The sequence below is a fragment of the Chlorocebus sabaeus genome, chromosome 14 (genome assembly GCF_047675955.1).
Source record: "Chlorocebus sabaeus isolate Y175 chromosome 14, mChlSab1.0.hap1, whole genome shotgun sequence".
NCBI classification, from domain to species: Eukaryota; Metazoa; Chordata; class Mammalia; order Primates; family Cercopithecidae; genus Chlorocebus; species Chlorocebus sabaeus.
In genome coordinates, this window is record NC_132917.1 from 19712070 (window position 1) to 19734824 (window position 22755).

Below are 22755 nucleotides of genomic sequence, written 5' to 3' on the forward strand. Positions count from 1 at the left end.
TGAGGATCAAAAAACTAGCTATCAGGTACTGTGCTCACAACCTGGATGACAAAACTTTGACAAAACCCCTGCAATACACAATTTACCCATGTTACAAACCTGCACATGTACCCTCTGAACCTAGAAAGTTGGAAAGAAAAAAAATAAGACATAAAAAAAAAAGATTGTTACAGCTATCATTTTTCAAACCACCCATATTAATTTCTGTCCTGTGATTCAAGAAATATCTTCACCACAAATTGAAATAGTTTGAGTTAATGGATTAAGAAAATGATTTCTAATTAAATGTGTATCATTGTACAGTTGTCCCTTGGTATCTATGGGGGATTGGTTCCAGGTTCTCCCCGCAGATAGCCAATTCCACAGTTGCTGAAGTCCCTTATAATAAAATGGTATAGTATTTGCATATGACTCATGCATATCCTCCCATATTTCTAAAATGATCTCTAAATTACTTATAATATTTAATACCATGTAATTAGAGAACAATGACAAGAATAAAAAGTCTGTACAGGTTCAGTACAGACCCAACTATCCATTTTTCCCCCCAAATATTGTGAATCCAGTCAATTGACTTCATGGATACAGAACCCATGGATACGAAGGGCCAACTGTATCCTCAAAGTTAACAAAAAACCCTGGCACTCTGAATACACTGTAATGGAAAATGTCAAGGGTTTATCTAAAAAAAGTTAACAGATTAAAAAAATGACAACCCTAAGTATTTAAAGAGATTTATTAAATCATCTTATCACAAAGATGGAAACATACAAATTAGAAACATGCAACCATCATCTTCCACAGTCAAGTCAAAATGTCAAATATTTTCTTGTTTCGGCAGATGAAAAATTCAGATCTTATACCCAACTACTTATTCACCCTGAATATTTAAGTCAGTCTTCCTGAAAATACCCAGGGTAGCAAATAACAAAATGCAAACTATTATATAAAGAAAGTGCAGTTAAAAAGGAAACTATGTGGCAAGTACCCCCTTTCCCTTCCCACCCCCAATCAAAGGCAAACAATGGCACTTTGCTCTTGCTTAACCTAGATTGTCTTCAAAAACTATTAAAATGTAAAAGACTTAACAAAAAAACAAAAAGACGTTTAATACATGTCGAAAAAGCTCCTTAGTGTTTGAAAATAAATGCTTAAACAAAAGACAACATATTTTATATCAAACAAGTTTGAAGAGCCCTGAATTGCAGCATTCTGTAAAATAAACAAGACAAAAAGCTGGTATAGGATTTATTGTCAAAGGCAGAATTTCTTCAGGCAGGTAAGTAAGGAGGTGGTGGCTCTTTTTCAGGCATTTTCACAGCCATTTCATAGGTTGGCAAAACGTACTAAAGAGAGAAAAAAAAATGGTATCAGATTTAATTCTCCTTTAAAATCCTTTCTAAGATAATTCAGCTTGCAGACTTTATGCCCTAATTAGGGTTACACAAAACCATAAAGAGCTGAAAAAACTGTTAGCTAAAATGTTCCCGAGTAGATGCGTGAATAAGCTGGAATTTTACCAAGATTACGAGCGAAGGGGAGGTTGGAGAGAGGGAGGTGGGGAAAGGGAGGTGAAGAGAGAGAATTCTGCTTCTGGACAAGGATTCCTAGACAGGCAGGCAGTGGGTGTCACTGCTCTGCCTTCGTTCTAGTGTGACTGATAAAGTGCCAATGCCAATTACAGTTTAGGTGTTGAGGAGTTGGGTTAAACCATGCAACAGGAAACCCCCAATAAGATGCTAGCTCCTGGATCCTGACTTTCATCACAATCAGCTTGTAGTCAGAAGATCATGAACTCATATCATGTCTTCGAGGGTAACAGGCACACCTATGCAGTGGAGGAGTGGCATTCCAATCTAAGTGACTCCAAGTGTGACAGCCTGGCCCTAGATGGGCCACATATATTTTATATGCTGAAAACCTGGGAAGGTAGTACAGCAGCAATTAGAGGGCTGTGAAAGGTAGGCTTCCCCAAAAGACCCATGAAACCACTGTATTCATCTCCCCAGACAGGTCAGCTCCCCCTTTGAATCATATAGATATTTTTTGAAAACAACACAAGTTTCAGTCAACGGGACTCCCTATCCTTAGAAGCCCCAGGCTACATGGGCCTAACACAGTTGTTTCCTGCCTTGTCTCCCCCACAAACACGACACTCATGAGGACCTCTAATGAATAAACCTAACAGCCAAACTGGATGAGACAAGCGACCCATGTACTCAGGATTCCAAGTGGAAAATATTGAATCCTGTGGATTTTAAGCTGTTCATAAAAATACCCAGGGTTCATGCCCAAACCATAGGTTACAGCATGAAAGAGAAAGTCAAGCTCCAGGTTCTTCTCTTGGAACAGTCAATAGTGACTGGCGACCTTTTACTCTATCCAACAGTAGCTAACCTGAGGAGGTGCTTCAAAGGCAGGGTACACAGCAATCTCTGGCACGTTTCGGTTGTTTATGTATTTATAGCAGTTCCAAACACAGTTGATTAGATAAGCCTGGAAGAATAAAAACAAAGTTGACATCTGCTAGAAACTCAACAAACTACCTGCTCCAAAATGCCGGTGACTTAGAATGCTTTCCCCACACGTCCTCAGTGTATAAGGGAACTGACCTCTGTGTGGACCCAGCATACGCCAGGCCCTTTCCCTACTTGCTCTCATTTAAATGTCACAAGTTTCATCGCCAACATTTCAGAGAGAAACCAGAGATGGAGTTTCAGTGCAGGTCAGCCAACCCACTATGCTGCAGAAGAAATTCTGGGTTTCTGAACCTTGGGAATTTTAAAAGATTTTCAATACAAATCATGAACCCCTTTCAAAAACATAAAAAGTAGGTCCTTTCACTTAGAGAAGGATCCTGACAGTTACAACCACTCCTTGGAAACAGGACAGAAAACATTCCCTAGAAGCTATCTCTGCTAGTGTGCCAGAATAAACCCTGTCCCCACAAATCCTCCATCTCCTGTGACTTGAAAGGTGATAGGTGGCAAAAAGGTTTAGATTCACGGTGTCAGTCTCAGTCACCCCTAAAGATTGAGTCAGTAACGTACCTTAAAAATGATGAATAAGGCAAAGAACACCAGAACAATGAACAGGAGGCAGCTAGAGTCCAAGGCCAGGAGGTCATCTTTGTAGGGAAAATCAGGCTATTAAAAAAACACACACACATTTACAAGTCAGCCATTGCATTAGCACTTGCTGATAACCTGAAGAGCATCTGAAGAATACAAAGGCACCAAAGTCAAAAGTGATATTTTAACAAAAATGTATAAGCAGAATTTAATCCAAAGTGCTCTTAAGCCTTATCACCATTAATGCATGCCAACAATCACTTACCGTACATTTGTTTGATAACCCACAATACTCCGAAAAGTCTAAATTTAGATCATTTTCTGTTTACTTTTCACTATGTTCCATCTTTCTGACCTTTGGAAAAACACTATCACCTATATGGCACTGGAGATCTGTCCCTGTGTCACTTGCATCATTAACTCAGGAGATGCTCAGGTCTACGTAAGTTCTACAGATAAACTGCGTCATTTTAATGCTATAAGGGGAAAATTATTTTTCTAAATGTCAATCATTTGTCTCAACTCTCATCAGACAGGGGCAAAAAATACATCCACTGGTTACAATGCCAGGCAAGACATAAGTTTTACTCTTGTTCTACTGAAAAGCACCAGCTATATTTACTTAAATACTTATTCAGCCCTGACTGTGTACAAGGCAATGAGCTAAGTTCAGGGAGAAAGGCATTATAAAAGAAGAATTTCAGATTTAAAAGCTAGCCAACAGAGGAAATACCTTCCAGTCTGAGGCACTAAGTGAACAAAACACAGGAGAGAAAACACCAGGGTCTGTAAAAGGAATAATAAATTTTTATGTTCTTTTCTATAAAGCTAATTTAATTTTTTAAAGTTATGCTTGTTTTTAATGGAAATGTCAACACAAAGGCCTAAATAATTACATTTAAAAAGCAACATAAACAGAAATCCCAGAGGACTGAAAAAAATAGAAAAAAAATTAAAAAGAACCCACCACTCCCCAAACCATAGCCAGGTTGTCTCCTTGGGGAAAAAAGCTGTTTTTTTGATCTTCATCTACAAACAAAAAGAAAAACACAGGTGGTGGCAGCTCATGAGAGAATGCTATGCTAAGGGTTTTATTCAGAAGGCAGGGAAGCACCACTTGAAATTTCTCCACCAGAGATAACATGAGCAGAGAGCCACACAGAAGCCGCTGACTGTGGCTGACCAGGCCAACAGGCCCTGCCCCCGGCCACTCTCTCCAGCCTTCCCACCCTTCCTCTGTGTGCCAGCCACCATGGCCAGCTTCTAGTGCCCTCACTATGCTGCTTCTTGCCTCAATGTCTCTTTTATCTGGAACATTGTCTTCTATACTTTCTCTATCTTAATTCCTATTCAAACTCCTGAGTACAATTCAAATCTCACTTCCCAGCCCAGGTTTAGTACCCATGTGATATCCACTCCCATAGTAACCTACAATGGTGTATCAGTAACTGTCAACTTCCTGATTCCTTTACCAGGAAATAAGCTCCACTGATGCATCACTATGACCTAGCAGAGCACCTTGCACGTAAGAGGAACCAGCTAATGTTTTCTGAATAAATGAATGATGAATTTGGTGGTGTGGAAAATGGGCTAGGCAGGAAATCTGATAGTGGGAAGAAAAGTTCTGAAAGCACTTTGGAAATGAACTGAAGATGACCCTGCCAATTTTCGTCTACCTGGATCCCGTATCTCCTTCTGACCACCTCCATGAAGCCCTCCTTGTCCACTCAGTCCAGAGTTTTCTCTGCCCCCTCCATGTGACATTAATCAAAGTTCCTTATTTGCTGCTGCTGTGACAGCTCACGTTTGTTATCACAGGTAACATCTTCATGTATCTGGACTCCCCAAATATTACGGTTTGCTCACTAAAGATGAGGCAGTTATCTTTATATCCACACCATTCACCAATAGTGCCTAGCAAAGGGCTAAAAACATAATAGGCACTGGAATACTTGCTACAGATGTCTGTAAAGACAAAAAGCTAGTCACTTCAAGAGTGCCATACAGAGTCAAATTATTGTACCTTTGGACATTCAAAAACAAAAGCTGAACTACTAGTTCCACAATATCCATTTCTAGGAATTCTTAATACTGAATTATCCAAATGTATGGTAAGAAATTACTCCATTTTCATCTTGCTAGTTTTGTCACAGTAGCTAAGAGAGCAGAAATAACTATTTTAAGACACTTTTAAAAGTGGAGTAGTTAAAAATAATATCAAAAGGCTGATTCAGAATTTAAATGTAAACATTTTACTCAAAATGAAAAAAATAAGTTTAATGAGCATACACACTTACTAATTGATCCAGATATTCTTTGATTCTTGGCAAATAGGTGAGAGAACTAATAGCAACCAGGCAACTGAGGACAAAGTCAAAAAGCCGGTAACAGAAGAATGGAATCAGCCAACCCACTTGATACTGGAGAAAAAAATAACAACCACAACATTGTATCACATATAGGAAATTACTAAGCTCCCCTAAGATCAAACTCTAAAAGCTGAAAATACAGTATACTTACAGAAATTGCTCCATAAACCAGCATTGAACTGATTATAAACATAAGAACAGAGACGGCAAAAAGAACACAGGCATTATCTAAGAAAACAAAAACAAAAATCTAATTAAGCTACTTATACAACAAAAAGAACAAAACTTCACTTAAAGCTAGCTTTAAAATATTAAATTTAAATATTTTCAAAACTGGCTATAAAAAGATCTAAGGCCAAGAGGGTAAAAGAAAAAAAAATCAAAGACTCAGCATGAAGTAATGAACCTTGAGACACACACACAAAGCACTTATTTGTTAAATCGCTACAACAACTCACTGACATGGGTTTAGGATGGCACATGAACCACATTCTCTGCTAGAGAAACAAATCCCTGTGCCCTCATGGGCCCAGGAGTCTGAAGATGTGCAAACAGATCATTATAATCCAATGTGTCAAGTGCTAAAACAGAGGCAGAAACAATTTGCTTCGCCTGAAGCATCAGGAAAAAATACGAAGAAATGACACAAGATGGGTCTTATGAGATGAGTAGGGTTTAGCTGGAAGGAATGGCTGGCAATTGCTTAAAAGACAGATGTATTAAACTCAGAATGCTACCTACATTGCCTCTTGCCCTAGATAAATATTACCTGAAATTCAAAGTTCTCCATTAATCTCGCTTCCCCACCCAACCTCCCCAACACTAAAATTCATTGCTTCCTGCACCCTGGTAACTATGTTACACACACTACTTTCTTCTTTGTTCCAGCTCTCCATTAATCCACGCTAATTTTTTCACAAAACAGCTAAGTAATCTCAAGCAATTCTAAACTGTGCCTGACTGACTTACTGAGTTTCTCAGCACAAATCTGGAGTTCATTCTGTGACTCTGGACCGTTTGTTCTTTTTTTTTTTTTTTTTTTTTTTTGAGACAGAGTCTCGCTCTGTTGTCCAGGCTGGAGTGCAGTGGTGCGATCTCAGCTCACTGCAACCTCTGCCTCTCAGGTTCATGCAATTCTCTTGCCTCAGCCTCCCGCATAGCTGGAGTTACAGGCAAGCACCACCACATTCAGCTAACTTTTGTATTTCTAGTAGAAACGAGGTTTCACCATGTTGGCCAGGCTAGTATAAACTCCCGACCTCAGGTGATCCGTCTGGGCAGAGATTAAGAAACTGGGGGGGATGGGCATGGCAACCCACACCTGTAATCTCAGTACTCTGGGAGGCTAAAGTGGGAAAATCACTTGAGGCCAGGAATTCAAGACCAGCCTGGGCAATATAATATAGCAAGACCTTATATATACAAAAGATGTTTTAAAAATTAAAAAAAAAAAAAAAAATACTGAGGGTACTAATAATGATGAATGACTAGAACAACTGCTGAATATTCCCTACTGGGTAAATGTATATATAACCTTTTTTTTTTTCCTTTGAGACAGTCTCACTCTGTCACCCAGGCTGGAGTGCAGTGGCACAATCTCGGCTCACTGCAACCTCTACCCCTGGGGTTCAAGCTATTCTCTTGCCTCAGCCTCCAGAGTAGCTGGGATTGCAGGCCTGCGCCACACGCCCAGCTAATTTTTATATTTTTAATAGAGATGGGGTTTCACCATGTTAGCTAGGCTGGTCTCAAACTCCTGACCTCACGTGATTCACCTGCCTCGGCCTCCCAAAGTGATGGGATTACAGGCGTGAGCCACATGCCCAGCATTTATATATAATCTTATCACTGGGCAATCATCAGTATTTGGCACTAAACTAGGAATAGTCCTCTTTACTTTTTTCTTAGAAGATACAGGATAAATGTTAAGAATTTAAAGGACTTCCCTGCTACGACATGCAAACTTTCACTCAGAAGAATTCAGGTAAAAACAAAATATGAAATTAAACAGGTCTTATCAAATTTGAAAGCAAAATTTGTATTCAAATAATCGGCTTTCAAGAGTCTGCTATGGGCTGGGCACAGTGGCTCATGCCTATAATCTCAGCACTTTGGGAGGCTGAGGTGGGAGGGTCACTTGAAGCCGGGAGTTCAACACCAGCCCGGTAAAAGACAGGGAGAACCCATCTCCACAAAAATTTAGCTACTCAGGCAGTGAGGTGGTAGGATCACTTGAGCTCAGGAATTCTGGGTTACAGTGAGCTATTACTGCATCACTGCACTCCAGTTGGGGCAACAAAGTAAGAACTTTTCTCTAAAAAATTTTTTTAAACAAATAAGTAATATGTGATTTTTAAAATGAAGGGCACTGGCCAGGCACAGTGGCTTACGCCTGTAATCCCAGCACTCTGAGAGGCTGAGGCAGGTGGATCACCTGAGGCTGGGAGTTCTAGACCAATCTGACCAACACGGAGAAACTACTAAAAATACAAAAAATTAGCTGGGTGTGGTGACATGTGCCTGTAATCCCAGCTACTCGGGAGGCTGAGGCAGGAGAATCGCTTGAACCCGGGAGGCAGAGGTTGCAGTGAGCCAAGATCGCACCACTGCACTCCAGCCTGGGCAACAAGAGCAAAACTCTGTCTCAAAAAAAAGAAGGGCATTTATCCCATTCATGAGGGTAGAGCCCTCATGGCCTAATCACCACCCAAGGGTCCTACCTCTTAGTATCATCACCTTGGAAGTGAAGCTCCAACATATGAATTTTGGAGGGACACATATATTCTAACCATAGAGCTTTCTTCTCCTTTCTATTGGTAGCTACATTTTTAAAAAGTCTTATGAAGCCTGCATATTTTGATTTCAAGGTACATTTTACACATTTCTCGAAAACCTAATAGTCCATTACAGCTTCTGGCTAGAAATGCTCTATTGTAATCCTCACTGAGCATCTCTGAAAAACCCATCAAAATACTTTCTTGCCTCAGCAAGAATGACTTAAATATAATTTAACTTGTTACCCTTATTATATAACCATTTTAGCTTTCTGAAATGTAACTTAAGCATAATCTCATCAATCTTCTAAATAACTAGTGTGTGTGTGGAGAGAGAGACATGTGCCAAATAACATTTTGGTCCACAATGGACTGTATGATGATGGTTCCATTACACTGTAATAGTGTATTTACAGTATTACTATGTTTTTCTATCTTTAGATACACACTTATTTGCCACTGTATGACAACTGCCTACAGTATTCAGTACAGTAACCTGCTGCACAGGTTTTAGCCTAGGAGCTTCTACCACATAGCCTAGGTGTACAGTAGGCTATGCTATCTAGGTTTGTGTAAGTACACCCTATGACGTTCACACAACAATATCACCCAGTGACATTTCTCGGAATGTGTCCCCATCATTAAACAACATATGCCTGTATATAAAAATTAGCAGGGGAGTTTTTTTTTTTTTTTCAATTAAACACATACCAGCCATTCTCTCAGATGAATAGTAATTACCGATGACTTCATACTGAATGTTGACAGCTGGCATGGAGTTTGGATGAGTCACTTCCACAGTCAGCAAAATTGCCATCAATAGGTTTACTACCTGGAAAAGGTAACATTCTATCAATTACATTAATTACCATTATGACACAAACTTAGCACAATCTCAGCACAATCTCTCATATTTAAGATTGCCTTACTTGAAGTAACACAGATATGAAACAGTGGGAGACTAGCTGTGAGATAAAACAATACACAATTACCACTATGAGACTAACTTAAAAATAAATATTTTATGAAGTATAAATAATATTAACCATTTCAGAGATAAGATGTATAACCAATACACTAGAATAAAATTACACAAAAATTAAAACTAAAGAATCATTACAAATGGTTCATGTTCAAAGCTACCTATTTATTCATATACCAATCTCAGAATTTCTGGGTTTGAAGAAGTTACTGTTCATCTGTTATATTTATTCATCAGATGCCCAAAACTCCTACACAGCATCTCTCATCTGGTGACAGACAACTCACTATTTCCTCTTGAGCTAGACTCAAATGCTTAAGAGACTTACCAACATTCTGAAAGTCACTTAACTCATCTACTGGTCTTAATTCTTTTTTTTTTTTTTTTTTTTTTTTTGGTGATATGGAGTCTCACTCTGTTGTCCAGGCTGGAGTGCAGTGGTACAATCTCAACTCACTGAAGCCTTCCCTTCCTAGGCTCATGTGATCCTCCCACCTCAGCCACCCAGTAGCTGGGATTACGGGTGCCCACCACCATACCCAGGTGATTTTTGTATTTTTAGTAGAGACAGGGTTTCACTATGTTGGCCAGGTTGGTCTCTAATTCCTGACCTCAAGTGATACGCCCAGCCCCAGCCTCCCAAAGTGCTGGTATTACAGGCATGAGCCACCACACCCGGCCTTAAATCTACTTTTTGAGATAACGTGCTCTCCCTTCTAAATAAGTGCTCCAATACCTGAAAACAGCCTCCAAATACTGTGTTTTCTAGAACAGACATTCAGATCTTTAAGCCATTCCTCTGACTAGCATGTTTCCTAGCTACCTATTTCCCTTTTGTCTTCCTCTTTACACATGCTCCAGTTTGATGGACATATATTAAAATGAGGTAAGGTCAGCCTGGTCAGAACACAATGAGATCTCAGTTCTCATATGCTGGCTAACAAATTTCAATTAATGCAACCTGAAGTTGTACTGAGGTTTTTTGTTTTTGCTAGAAACAAGGTCTCACCATATTACCTAGGCTAGTCTTGAACTCTTGGCCTCAAGTGATCCTCCTGCTTTAGCCTCCCAACATGCTAGGATTACAGGCATGAGCCACCACACCCAGCCTGCACTGGCTTTATAAATTTTCTGAATATCACATGAATATCACTCCCTAAAACACCAAGTTCTTTTTCACACATGATTGTGCTAAGCTACCACCTGTACCTGTACAGTTGGATTCAGAGGCTCAAGCATAGGCCTTAATATACCTGTAATTGAGTTTCATCTTATTACATTCTTGCCTATGAAGATTTTCTGGATGTAGATTCTGACACACTAGATTTACTGCCTGTCTCAACTTCCTGAATTTAGGATCAGCATGTAATCAGTATCTCTCAGTCACTAACAAAAGAGAACAGAGCTGAGGACAAAGCTGCTAGAGGCTGCCCCTTCCCATTACCCAGCAACTTCTGAATAAAATTGTTTAGCTATTCAGAGGAACATCCTGCTGAAATTCCATCATATCTGATGAATCTTCCTAGTCTCCCAGGGCTGTAAATCCATTTTAAAAGGAAATGAGTTGTGCCTATAGTTGTTGGCCAATCCCTGCAGTATCCCAGGAGGCTTCACTGCATTTAAGTACTCGGAAAGAGTACTGTTAATGACTCAAGATAGAAATCTCATGTAGGATTGGAGTTAGGTTCCTTACCTAACACAGTGAAGTTCACAGAATTTGCCCTCCTTCCCTTTGTGAAAATGTGAACATCTGGAATTTTCAAGGGCTATTAAGTTCCTATCAGTAGTATTTTAATTTAGTTCGTTTTTGAGATGGAGTCTTGCTGTCGCCCAGGCTGGAGTGCAGTGGCGTGATCTCGGTTCACTGCAGCCTCTACCTCCTGGGTTCAAATGATTCTCCTACCTCAGCCTCCCAAGTAGCTGGGACTTTTTTTTTTTTTTTTTTGAGACTGAGCCTTACTCTGTCGCCCAGGCTGGAGTGCAGTGGTGCAATCTCAGCTCCCTGCAGCTTCCATCTCTTGGGTTCAAGCGATTCTCACACCTCAGCCTCCCGAGTAGCTGGGACTACAGGCACGCGCCATCAAGCCTGGCTAATTTTTGTATTTTTAGTAGAGGTGGGGTTTCGCCATGTTGGCCAGGCTAGTCTCAAACTCCTGACCTCAAGTGATCCACCAGCCTCGGCCTCCCAAAGTGCTGGGATTACAGTGTGAGCCACTGTGTCGGCCAGCTATCAATAGTATTTTAAACAAACTATTATATACTTCTCTCCTGTTTCACCTTGAATGATAAATACACAGGAAATGCGTTTTCCTTTTATCAGCTGAAGTCATTTCACTAACATCCGCTAGATAAACAGATCAAGTTTTATCTTTAGGGTAGGTGATCTAAACAATGTCACAATATCAAATTTGGAATCAACCAATATTTATTGAGGATATACTCTATGACATGTGTATTTACGTATATTACTTCACTTATTCCTCACAACAACCCATGAAGTAAGTATTACTAAAGCCCATGTGTAGATGGGGAAACTAAGGTTCAGTAAAGCTATATAACTTGTGTTAAGCTTGCTGAGCTGACAGATGGGAGAATCAGGATACAAGTCTGTTTTTTAAGACATCTCCTTCTCAGCACTACATGATTATTAATAACCATTCCCCAGTAACTCCTGTTTTAAGGTGTTTCCCAAAGAAACCATTATCTAAAGCTATACAATGTTTAGACTTTACTCTCTCTGTTCAGCAGCATGCCTCTTTCCTTGCATTGTTCAGAGGCAAGGCAGGTTATCTTTCAATTCTTGAGAGGACTTACCAGGAACAATCACTTTTGCAAGCTGGCTCTCCCCAATTGAAGGCTGATTTTTTTTTGTTGCCCACATTTGCTGCAATGGGTTTTGGCCAGTGTGTGTGGTATATGAGTATGAGGCTAATACAACTAGGTGAATTAATTACTGAACAATCGGATATATCTACTAAAACGCTGTACGTTCTGTGTACGGAAATCAGTTTGAAATCAATTAGGCAAACTCTTCTTTGCTAAACACAGTATAGTCACAGTGAAAAAGCTCTCTGCAGTACAGAAATTCCTTTGTCAAGAAAAGTATGCAAACTCAATTACTAAATGAAGGGAATGACATGCCAAAAAAATATTTAGGAGTTCTATTTCCCCTTCTTAAATATTTTTACCACATGAAGGATTTCTAAAAATCTCACACCTATAGTCCCAGCTACTTGGGAGGCTGAGGTGGGAAGGATCGCCTGAGCTCTGGAAACCAGCCTGGGCAACAATAGCAAGACTGTCTCTCAAAAAAACAAAAAAACGGCCGGGCGCGGTGGCTCAAGCCTGTAATCCCAGCACTTTGGGAGGCCGAGACGGGCGGATCACGAGGTCAGGAGATCAAGACCATCCTGGCTAACCCGGTGAAACCCCGTCTCTACTAAAAAATACAAAAATCTAGCCGGGTGAGGTGGCAGGCGCCTGTAGTCCCAGCTACTCGGGAGGCTGAGGCAGGAGAATGGCGTGAACCCGGGAGGCGGAGCTTGCAGTGAGCTGAGATCCGGCCACTGCACTCCAGCCTGGGCGACAGGGCGAAACTCCGCCTCAAAAAAAAAAAAAAAAAACTCTTCTCTTTTATTCTCTTCCATGGATAAGTCACACCCTCATCCACTATTATCTTCTTTTAGTACTAGAGACACTTCAAGTTTCATTTCACTGTGGGTCATACGACTGAATATTTAAAAAAAAAAACCACAGGGCTAATCAAAAGGACCAAGAAATGGTGAAATAAATTTCAGAGCTACTTCAAAAAGCTTTTTTCAAACTTCTTTGAGTTAGTTACATTCCATTAGATCACGTCATTTCATTAGAACTCCAACTTAAATCTTAAAGTATTACACTGGAAAACCCATCCTTGTGACTTTAAAAAAAATTTTTTTGTAGAGACGGAGTCTCACTATGTTGTCCAGTCTGGTCTCGAACTCCTGGCCCCAAGTGATCCTATTGCACTGGCCTCCCAAAGTGCTAGGATGACAGGCATGAGCCACTGCTCCTGGCATCCTTTGATCTTAAAGATATTCACCAATGAACCTTGTGCTCATATATAAGCCCTGGTAACTTACCTCTGATTAAAGTTGATATTTCTAAATTACATGTTTAGCTTTTTAAAAAACACATAAAATTAACTGTAGTCTTACAATATAAAATTTCTCTGAAAATATCCAACTATGTACTAACTATTACAAAAATTTATTCCTGATTCATTTCCTTTCACTGTATTCAGGAAAGAAAGTTAATAAAAACGTAATTTAAAAAGAATGATTAAGCTGGGGACAGTGGTATGTGCCTGCAGTCCCAGCTGGTCAGGTGCCTGAGGTGGGAGGATCGCTTGAGCCCAGTTCAAGATTGCAGTGTGCTATAACCGTGCCACTGCACACCAGCACAGGCAACATAGCAAAACCCCATTAAAAAATAAAAAATAAAAAAAAGAGAGATTAAATTATTAACTTCTAAACCTGGCAATATGGAGAGGTATAGAATACAGCAATATTTTAGCAGCATGGGCTGCGGATTCACCACTTAATGTGTTAACAGTACTGTAAATTTAATCAGTCACACCAGGTGGTATGCATTTTTTGAAAGCTTCCTGTACATCTTACATAAGTGTGTAAAACAAGAAATCTGTTAGATTTGACTTGTTAACAAAATAACTGTATCAGATCCATGGAAGCACAGGGTCTAGAGAGAGGAATTCTTTGTTTTCTTCTTTCACTGCCACACCTATTCCAGAAGATTCTTTGGAGACTTTAAAAAAAATCATTTTTCAGTTTTCCCACAGTAATTTGCCCAGAGCCAGTATCTACTGAGGTAATAATTAAAACAGTGCGTCTGGTTTAAGGAGGCATCCAGATAAGGGCTTCCCATGCAGAGAAAGCACCCACAGGAGGGTCAACCTACAGAACTAAGCAAAGTCTGTTATCTGATAAAGATCAAAAGTGACTATCTTTAAAACCTTTTTTAGCCATAAAAAAGGATGAGTTCATATCCTTCACAGGGACATGGATGAAGCTGGAAACCATCATTCTCAGCAAACTATCACAAGGACAGAAAACCAAACACCGCATGTTCTCACTCATAGGTGGGAACTGAACAATGAGAACACTTGGATACAGGGTGGGGCACATCACACACCCACACGGGTGCCTGTACAGGGTGGCAGGGAGGGGGAGGGACAGCATTAGCAGAAATAACTACTGTAAATGACGAGTTGATGGGTGCAGCAAACCAACATGGTACATGTATACCTATGTAACAAACCTGCACGTTGTGCACACGTACCCTAAAACTTAAAAGTATAATTTAAAAAAAAAAAGTTTTTTGCCGTTTACTGTTACATGCAGATACAACTGAGTATTCATAATATTTTTTGGAGGAGACAGTTCATTCAACAAATGTGTAATGAACACCTCAAATGTTTTAATTAATAAGTTAGCCACCACACACATTTTATTTTGAGACAGGGTCTCATTCCGTCACCCAGGATGGAGAGCAGTTAGTTTGATCTAGGCTCACTGCAAACTCTGCCTCTCCGGCTCAAGTGATCCTCCCACTTCAGCCTCCCCAGTAGCTGGGACTACTATGTGTGTATCTATACATACACATACACACATACATATACACATACACACACACATATATTTTGTATTATATATAATAAATATAATATATATTTTTGTTTTGTTTTGTTTGGTAGAGAGGAGGTTTCGTCATGTTGCTCACGCTGGTCTCGAACTCCTGGGCAATTCACCTGCCTCGGCCTCTCAAAATGCTGGCATTACAGGCGTGAGCCACTGCCCTTATAAAGTAAGACATCACCCTCTTCCCTCCAGGAGAACATCTTGCTGTAGACAGAAAAATAAGAGAAAAGGACAATCCTACCAATGTGTACTGAGTACTATTTAACAAGTACATACAAGAAGTATCTAGAAACTTTTGCAGGTGCACCGTGGGAAAAACAGATCCCTCTGGCTAGGAAGTAAAGAAAGCTTGGCTGGGCACGGTAGCTCACGCCTGTAATCCCAGCACCTTGGGAGGCCGAAGCAGGTGGATCACGAGGTCAGGAGATCGAGGCCATCCTGGACAATATGGCAAAACTCCGTCTATACTAAAATACTAAAAATTAGCCAGGCATGGTGGTGGGTGCCTGTAGTCCCAGCTATTTGGGAGGCTGGGGCAGGGGAATCGCTTGAACCCGGGAGGCAGAGGTTGCAGTGAGCCGAGATTGCACCACTGTACTCCAGCTTGGCAACAGAGCAAGACTCCATCTCAAAAAAAAAAAAAAAAAAAAAAAAAAAGCTTTACCATGAAAACATGTGAGCTAACCATTAAATTATCTGGACTTGGCAAAACGTTGTTAATGGTTGAAGTTGGGTGATGAATAAATGGGAGGTTTTCGTACTATTTCACTACTTTTGCATGTATGAAAATTTCCTTAACAAAATTTTTAGAAAGTGACTTGGGAGGACAGCAACATTTCAGGGAGAAGGAATAGCATATGCAAAGGTGGAGGCACAAAACTTCCTTTTTTTAAAGAAGGAAACTAACTGAAATATAAACAAGCTATGCTTACTCGAGGTCAGAGGTGAGGGCTGGAAAGGAATAGAACCTAAGGAAATCTGTTTTTACTTCTCTCCCAGATACAAACTGCTTATGGTTGAGACATTCATGAAAAATTAGCCATATATTAAGTCTAAGAGATAAAATTATTACAAATGCTCAAAATGTAGTCTTGTAGTACACACCATTAACCACAAAGTGTATCTACTACAGCACATTTTCAAGTCCATTTTCAATTATTCAATAAACATTTGAGCTTATACCTCATAAGAAACTTGTTTAAAATCAACTGGCTTCAAATTCTTCAATAAATGATAGAGAAAACAATTTCAGGAATGCCAGAATTTAAACATGAGCTTATTCTGAAATTTCCTGTTACTTCACCAGGTACACTTCTTTTCTATCTAAAATGCCAAAGGCTAACACTTCAGGGCTGGTACCTCTGGTGCATATAATAACTCGTTCTGGCTTTCTCTGTGTCCCACAGCACTATTTTCCATACAATGAATATTTTAGTATATAGTGTTACAATACTTTCACACTAGACCAGTAGAAGCCGTGGCTAGAAAGCAATGAGACTGTTATCAGATACAGTCACTCAGAGCGAGGGAGAGGGGGCACCCCCAAGTTCCAAATGACACGGGGGAATCAGCATCTCAGAAGTCCGGCCCCAGTAATGTAAAACAAACATGAATATTCTCCCATGCAGACTGCGAATTATTGCCTCATCAGGAATCAAGGAAGAGAGTACCTCGACAAGGTAGGTAGGGAGGGAAGTGACATTTAATACTCAGTCATCCCCATATTGTTTCTCTTAGTAAAGTAGCTTCTGAGAACAAAATGCACTACTTGGACAGGCCCTCTTTGCTTCGAAGTATTATACTACATTTTGGCCTAAGTGGTCTTGTATCATAAGTGTTACATGTCTCCCCAAGTTGGCAGAGACTCTACATTGCTATGGTATTGAAGCTATACTTTTGAAAGTCATCAACAAAACTATAATAAACAAAACTAATGGCCTTTGTCCAGTACTTATTCTGATTAGAATCTGATATTACTGATCATGTTCCCCTTTTCCTCATCACTGTACCATACATTTTTCATATCTGTGCTTCAAGTTTTTTGTGATACCATAAACATCTTAAGGGCAGATGCTGTGTTAGACAAGAAACATTTGAGAGTCTAGCACTTGGCAGGTAATAGGAAAACAAAAGGCAAATGACACTGGCCCCCGTCATTTATTCCTTTTATATGTCCACCAAAGCCTTTTACACTGCAGGTGTCAGTAAATCTCTTAACCAATTTAAGACAGCTTAAATGATTTAAGTAGTTTACAATAAAATGTTTTACACTAATCTGAGAAGTCTATGCAAAGAACAGCTATGGCATCTTTTTTAAAATTGTGAAACTAAAGCATGGCCTTCAGAGATAAGTGAACCCTTCTCATAACAAGGACTTACAGTAGAGAACAGATGTAAACTCCTCACTCCCTACTTTGAAAGAATAAACGCCCCTACTGAAGTTTTTCTCTCTGCATTTTGAGTTTCCTGTTTGTAGTTCCCACTTTATCCTGCTATTCTATTCATTTTCCAGCTGAACCCACAGCATCAAAACATCTGCCTGAGAAAAAACTGAAAAGAGATACAGCCAATTACATTCGGATGGTTGAAATAGAAATGGTGGTATTCTCTTCTTGAGGAGTTAGGAATCCTTTGTTCTGTGAGTGGAGGGAAGGATCTGACAAGAAACAGGAAGACTAAGACTGCAGGCGAGAGAGCCAGGCCGATGGATTCTCTTAGTTAAATAGGAAAGAAAGTCATCTTCTGGGGGCGAGGAAGACGGAATTGAGTAAGAGGCTTGAGGATCCTCAAGGTATGAATTATTAATTTAGGGAAATAGAAGGCAGAACTAAGGACAAACAAAAGAAATTAGACCCAGCCCCTCAGCAAAATGGAGAAGATATAAAAGAAAGTTGGAAACATAATGCAGCTGATGGTCATTAACTATATTCAGTTAAAGTTGTTTAGTATTGTTTAGTATTCCAAATCAGTTAAAATACAGAACGAGTCTCCGAGAGAAAATGTGATATAGTTCTATCAATAAAGCGGTATTTCTGAATATAAAAGTATAGGAAACATGAACATAAACTCAGCACAAGCAAACCTACACATTCGTGTTGTTTTTTAAACGTACATCAGAAACAAGACGGTAAAAAACAACAGGGCAGGTAGGAGTCAAGTGGAGTCAGGTGGTCCTCCGGAGGTGGGCCATGAAACAGTATCTGCCTCATTTAAGATGATTCTCATCTGGCGTTTTTCCAAATGCTTACTAATGATTTCAAGACAATGAGTGGGGAGAAGCAGCAAGTACAGAGAAAAACAGATTGTGTCTGGGATAACTCTTCTCCTCTTTTACAGTTAAGTATCAAAAACTGCACAGTATCACCAACGTCACCCACACAACCACATTCACGAAGTCATTAAAGAAAGTGGCCAAGTCGACCATGTAGGAAGTTTGTCACAGCCTCGGAAAAGTCATAATAACCTAAAACTACCTAAACTGAATCCCATATTTGGAAGTCACGGAGAGGTTAGGTTTAACGTGCATGGATACTATAAATGGTGAATTAAAAAAGAAAAACACAAACGTATTACTAGTGAATCACCAGGCAACAACAGTGTCAACTTGGTTAGGGCAAAATCACACGTATCTTGGAACCCAGGAAATATAAGCGTAGGTGGCCAACATGGAGAGGGCTCTCAATAAAGGTCTGTAAAAACAGCGGATCGGCTACGAAAAGCACCTACTGCGCAGGCAGGAGGCTGCACCAGGACAAAAGCTGGTCAGGCGTCAACTCAGGCACAAGCTATCGCCCCCAAGCGATTCTGGAGACGCAAGAGAGGCGCTGAAACAAAACAAAGTCCAAGAAACACGGACAACGGGGTTACCGCTGGATCTTTCGCTTTCCCAACGGGAAGACCAATGTCGAAACTAGGCTGCATTTATCAAGGTCCGCTCCTAATTATTTCATTAGGGGAAAAAAATCCAGGGAGCACTGGATAGGAGCAAAGGAGGGGCTGCCTTTCAGATCGCAGAAATACAACAAGAGCCAAAACAGAGGAATTCCCACCAAATCCTAGCACCCTCGTCCCTTCTCAAGCCCGCTTTTCTCCTCAGATTCTTGCCAAAGAACAATCTCCCCATGCTTACCCCCGCCCCCACCCCCCCCCACTCCGATTCCTGAACAAGGTTAATTTCCCAAAGTCCCTGGATTTCATGCTGAGTTGGCGCGCCCTAAAAAGCTGCGTCCCTCCAAGTCCCCGCCCCACCCAACACCCCGTTTCCAGTCCCACCCCCTCCGCACCAGGCCCCGCTCCCCAGGCCCCCCAGACATGCGCGCCACGCCCGCCCGCCTTACCATGTACCAGGTCCCCAGGATGATTGTCCCAGTGCGGACATGGCAACAGCCGCAGCACCGGGTGCTGTAGAACCGGTCACTGCGGCTCCGTTTAAAAGTCATGGACACCATCGTAACAGGCGGGCCTCTTTCTTGGCCGGGCCCCTGACAAACGTTCTCCACCCGCAGGCAAACTCAAACGGCTCTTTCACGGCCTCCAAAACCCAACGACGCGTCTTCAAGCCAGCCCCCGGCTCGGGCCCCTGCCAGTTTTTTCGCGCCTGCGCACTGAGCGCAGCGGTTTCGGCTTACCCACCCCTCTTCCTCCACACAGGCCAATGGCGAGCGGAAGGCTGGATGGACCGGACTTCGGATTGGAAAAACTTAGAGATTGACAAGACTTCACGCCCAATTAGAAGTGCAACTCGCCTCAGTGAGTCTCCGCCTGTTACGTGAGGGCAAGGGCTGGCTTCTTGGGCCTAGGATAATTGCGGATAGGTATAGCCCCGTAGTTCACTATCCCCGAAATGAGACCCGCAAGAAGAGAGGCATTTAATGGGAAAAGGGAGACACGAGACAGCGCGGATGGCAAAAAGCGGGCACAAGGGGCTTTTCTGAGCAATGTGTGCCACGTACTGCTTGGGAAGCGTCACAGGCTGATAACGTGACCTTTGCGCGCAGCTCGATTATTGCGCGGGCTGGGGGCGGGGCCCAGCCTGGAGAGGTCCTCGGCCCTGTGGCGGAAATGGGAGGCTGCTTGGAGGAGTGGAGGGACTGGATTAACACCCTCCCTTCCCTCCGAAGTCTCCTTGGTGGGGGCGAAGAAAGACCATCCAACCCTGCCAAAGGCAAAAAGATTAAGGATAAATGAAAACAAAATAATGTGGAAGAACTGCTTAGCTGCCGGGTTTTTAGAGATGAGTGATTTTTTTGTAGGGAACAATTATGAAACACGTTGAAATGGACAAAAAATTACTGAATGTCTTCCATGAAAAAACAGCCATAGTTTGGCACACCGAACCGAGCATTCTGTTACTAGGGGGGCTGTCCGCCTTTCTTTGAGGTGCTTTGCAGAACTCTGTAAGACCCCCTCCACTGGACTTGATATTGTATCTTACCGCTCCTTGGGAAAAGCCATTTTGCATCGATTTGTAAATTCATTCCCCAGTGCTGATGCAACAATATAGTTGGGTGCTTTGAATTCTGCTTAGAGCTGGTTCTAACAGCTTACTGGTCCCCTGGTTAATGAGTAAATATTTTACACGTGTTCGTTTTGCATTTGTTTAAGACCTGTGACTTTACCTTTAAAAAATGTATTTATCATTTAATGCTTTGGTAAACACTCTTCTTTTCAGAGAATAGAAAGGGCTTCCCTTCTGCCAGGGCATATTCTTAGCCAGAGACCACAGTGAATTCAGAGTAAAGGTTATTTCTTTGGCATGACTTGTTTGAACACTGTCTGAAATTATGTATGTATTTGTTGATTATCTCCCCAATAAAATAAAAATTTTAGGAGAGCAGAGACTATTTGTTCACCACGGAAGGAGTTGTCCATGGAGCTTACTGTCAAACCATCTGGGAAGCAGTAGTTAATCCAGCCCACGCTAAAGGATGGGGTGTGGCTGGCTATTTAACTCAATGAATTATGACATTTCTCTACTTACATAGGGAGTAGATTATCTTAACCCCGCCTCACAATTACATATCCCTTATTTTGTTCTAGGCATAGATCCAGTCACTTTATTTTGAATCATTTCATCCCTACAACTCACTCAGATAGGTACTTTTATGTTATTTAATTCTACAGAGAAGTTAAATTACATATCCGAGATTGCAAGGCCAGTGTCAGAACTGAGATTAAAACCTGTTGTGCCAATAGTTTCCAAACTTTGCTGCACATTGGCATCACTTGAGAATCTTTACCAACCACTGATGCCTGCTTACTATTCCAGACCTTCTGATTTAACTGGTATGGGTGAGGCCTGGGCATTGAAAATTTTGAAAGCTCTCCAGGTGATCCTAATGTGCAGCACTGTTATTCTGTCTTAATATGAAATGTGGCAGACAAAAATAAATACAATACAATAAAAAAGAATACAAAGATAAGATCGGGGAGCCGGGCACGGTGGCTCATACCTGTAATCCCAGCACTTTGGGAGGCTGACGCAGGCAGATCACTTGAGGTCAGGAGTTCGAGACCAGACTGACCAACATGGAGAAACTCCGTCTCTACTAAAAATACAAAAAATTAGCTGGGCGTGGTGGCACATGCCTATAATCCCAGCTACTTGGGAGGCTGAGGCAGGAGAATCGCTGGAACCTGGTAGGTGGAGGTTGCGGTGAGCCGAGATCTCGCCATTTCACTCCAGCCTGGGCAACAAGAGCAAAACTCCATCTCAAAAAAAAAAAAAAAAAAAAAAGATCGGGGGAATTTATCTGATTTCTCTAAAAGCCGAAATCAATTGGAAATCAGGCCTACCTAACATGGCATCAGATCAGCTCGTAAGGGCTGCTTTCCCTGTACTGGGACTACCCCAGGCAAGGAACCAGGGAGGTGTAAATCATTAGAGACCTGCAACATAAACGCATCTGATAGCAATAATGTAAGTATACCCTGAGAATGACCCTGTATGGTAGATGCACCTGAATGTGTCCTCTGAGCCAGGGAATCTGGGAGTGGCCAACCCAGAGATTTGTTCTGTTTCTATGATAAACATCTTAAACCCCCACCCTCACCCACTGGCCCATCCCTTGGAACATGGCCCATACAGGGTATTAGGGTCCTGAGTTTTGGGTTAAGTGCAGGTTGCCAGGTAGAGGTCACTAGTGGGAGGCTGTTCAGTGAAAATGCTGTATACATTGCATGATGTTTACAGGCAGTTGCGGTTTTCCTGCCCTTGGGCCATGCAGTTGTGTTGTCCAGCCTGCTGCCAGGGGACAGTAGAAAGGGAGATGTGTTGTTCACCCCACTGCCACTGGACCACTTCTATACATAGCTGGTTCTTCTGTCCAACCTGCTGCCATGGACTCTTCCCCCTCTGTCACTACTGGACTGTAAGCTCCTAATACAAACCCATGTCTCATTTACTGGCTCTCCAGTCTCTTCTCGGCCTCTTGATCCTGGTACCTTCTCTACTGAGGTTAGTAGGAGTTTGGCACAACAATAGCATACATAACTGGATTAGAGGAGTGAAATACGGTTATGGAGTTTTGTCTAGATAATTTTTATCTAATATATATAGACCAACTTCTTTGAGAAAATCTTAAGGTACTATTGGCAAAACAACCCATCTTTTGGGGATGGGGAAAGGAAAGTTAACATTTTTAGGAGAAAATAGCTTAGGAAAACTCACAACGAAAGAAATTAGAGTGAGGTTGAAGCTCTTTAGCTAACATAGTGTAACCTATTTTTCTCTTTTATATGTGTTAGTCTATTCACATTACTTTAGTTTATTTTTATTGAGGATCTATTATATTCCACGTGATGAGGATACGAGACTGAACAAGACAATATATACCTACTGTGTAGCCACAAAAATCTAAAGTA

General features: G+C 41.2%; 1 protein-coding gene across 1 annotated transcript; it reads right to left on the bottom strand.

Moving 5' to 3' along the window:
* Nucleotides 1-718: 718 nt before the first annotated feature.
* On the bottom strand, nt 719-19502 carry LAPTM4A (lysosomal protein transmembrane 4 alpha). Its single transcript, XM_007971371.3, has 7 exons — nt 19230-19502; nt 8926-9046; nt 5592-5668; nt 5369-5491; nt 3051-3146; nt 2398-2496; nt 719-1346 (listed from the first exon to the last, which is right to left on the bottom strand). The coding sequence occupies exons 1-7, from the start codon at nt 19338-19340 to the stop codon at nt 1272-1274; spliced, it is 702 nt and encodes a 233-aa protein (XP_007969562.1). The 5' UTR covers nt 19341-19502; the 3' UTR covers nt 719-1271.
* Between the last annotated feature and the right edge of the window lie 3253 nt (nt 19503-22755).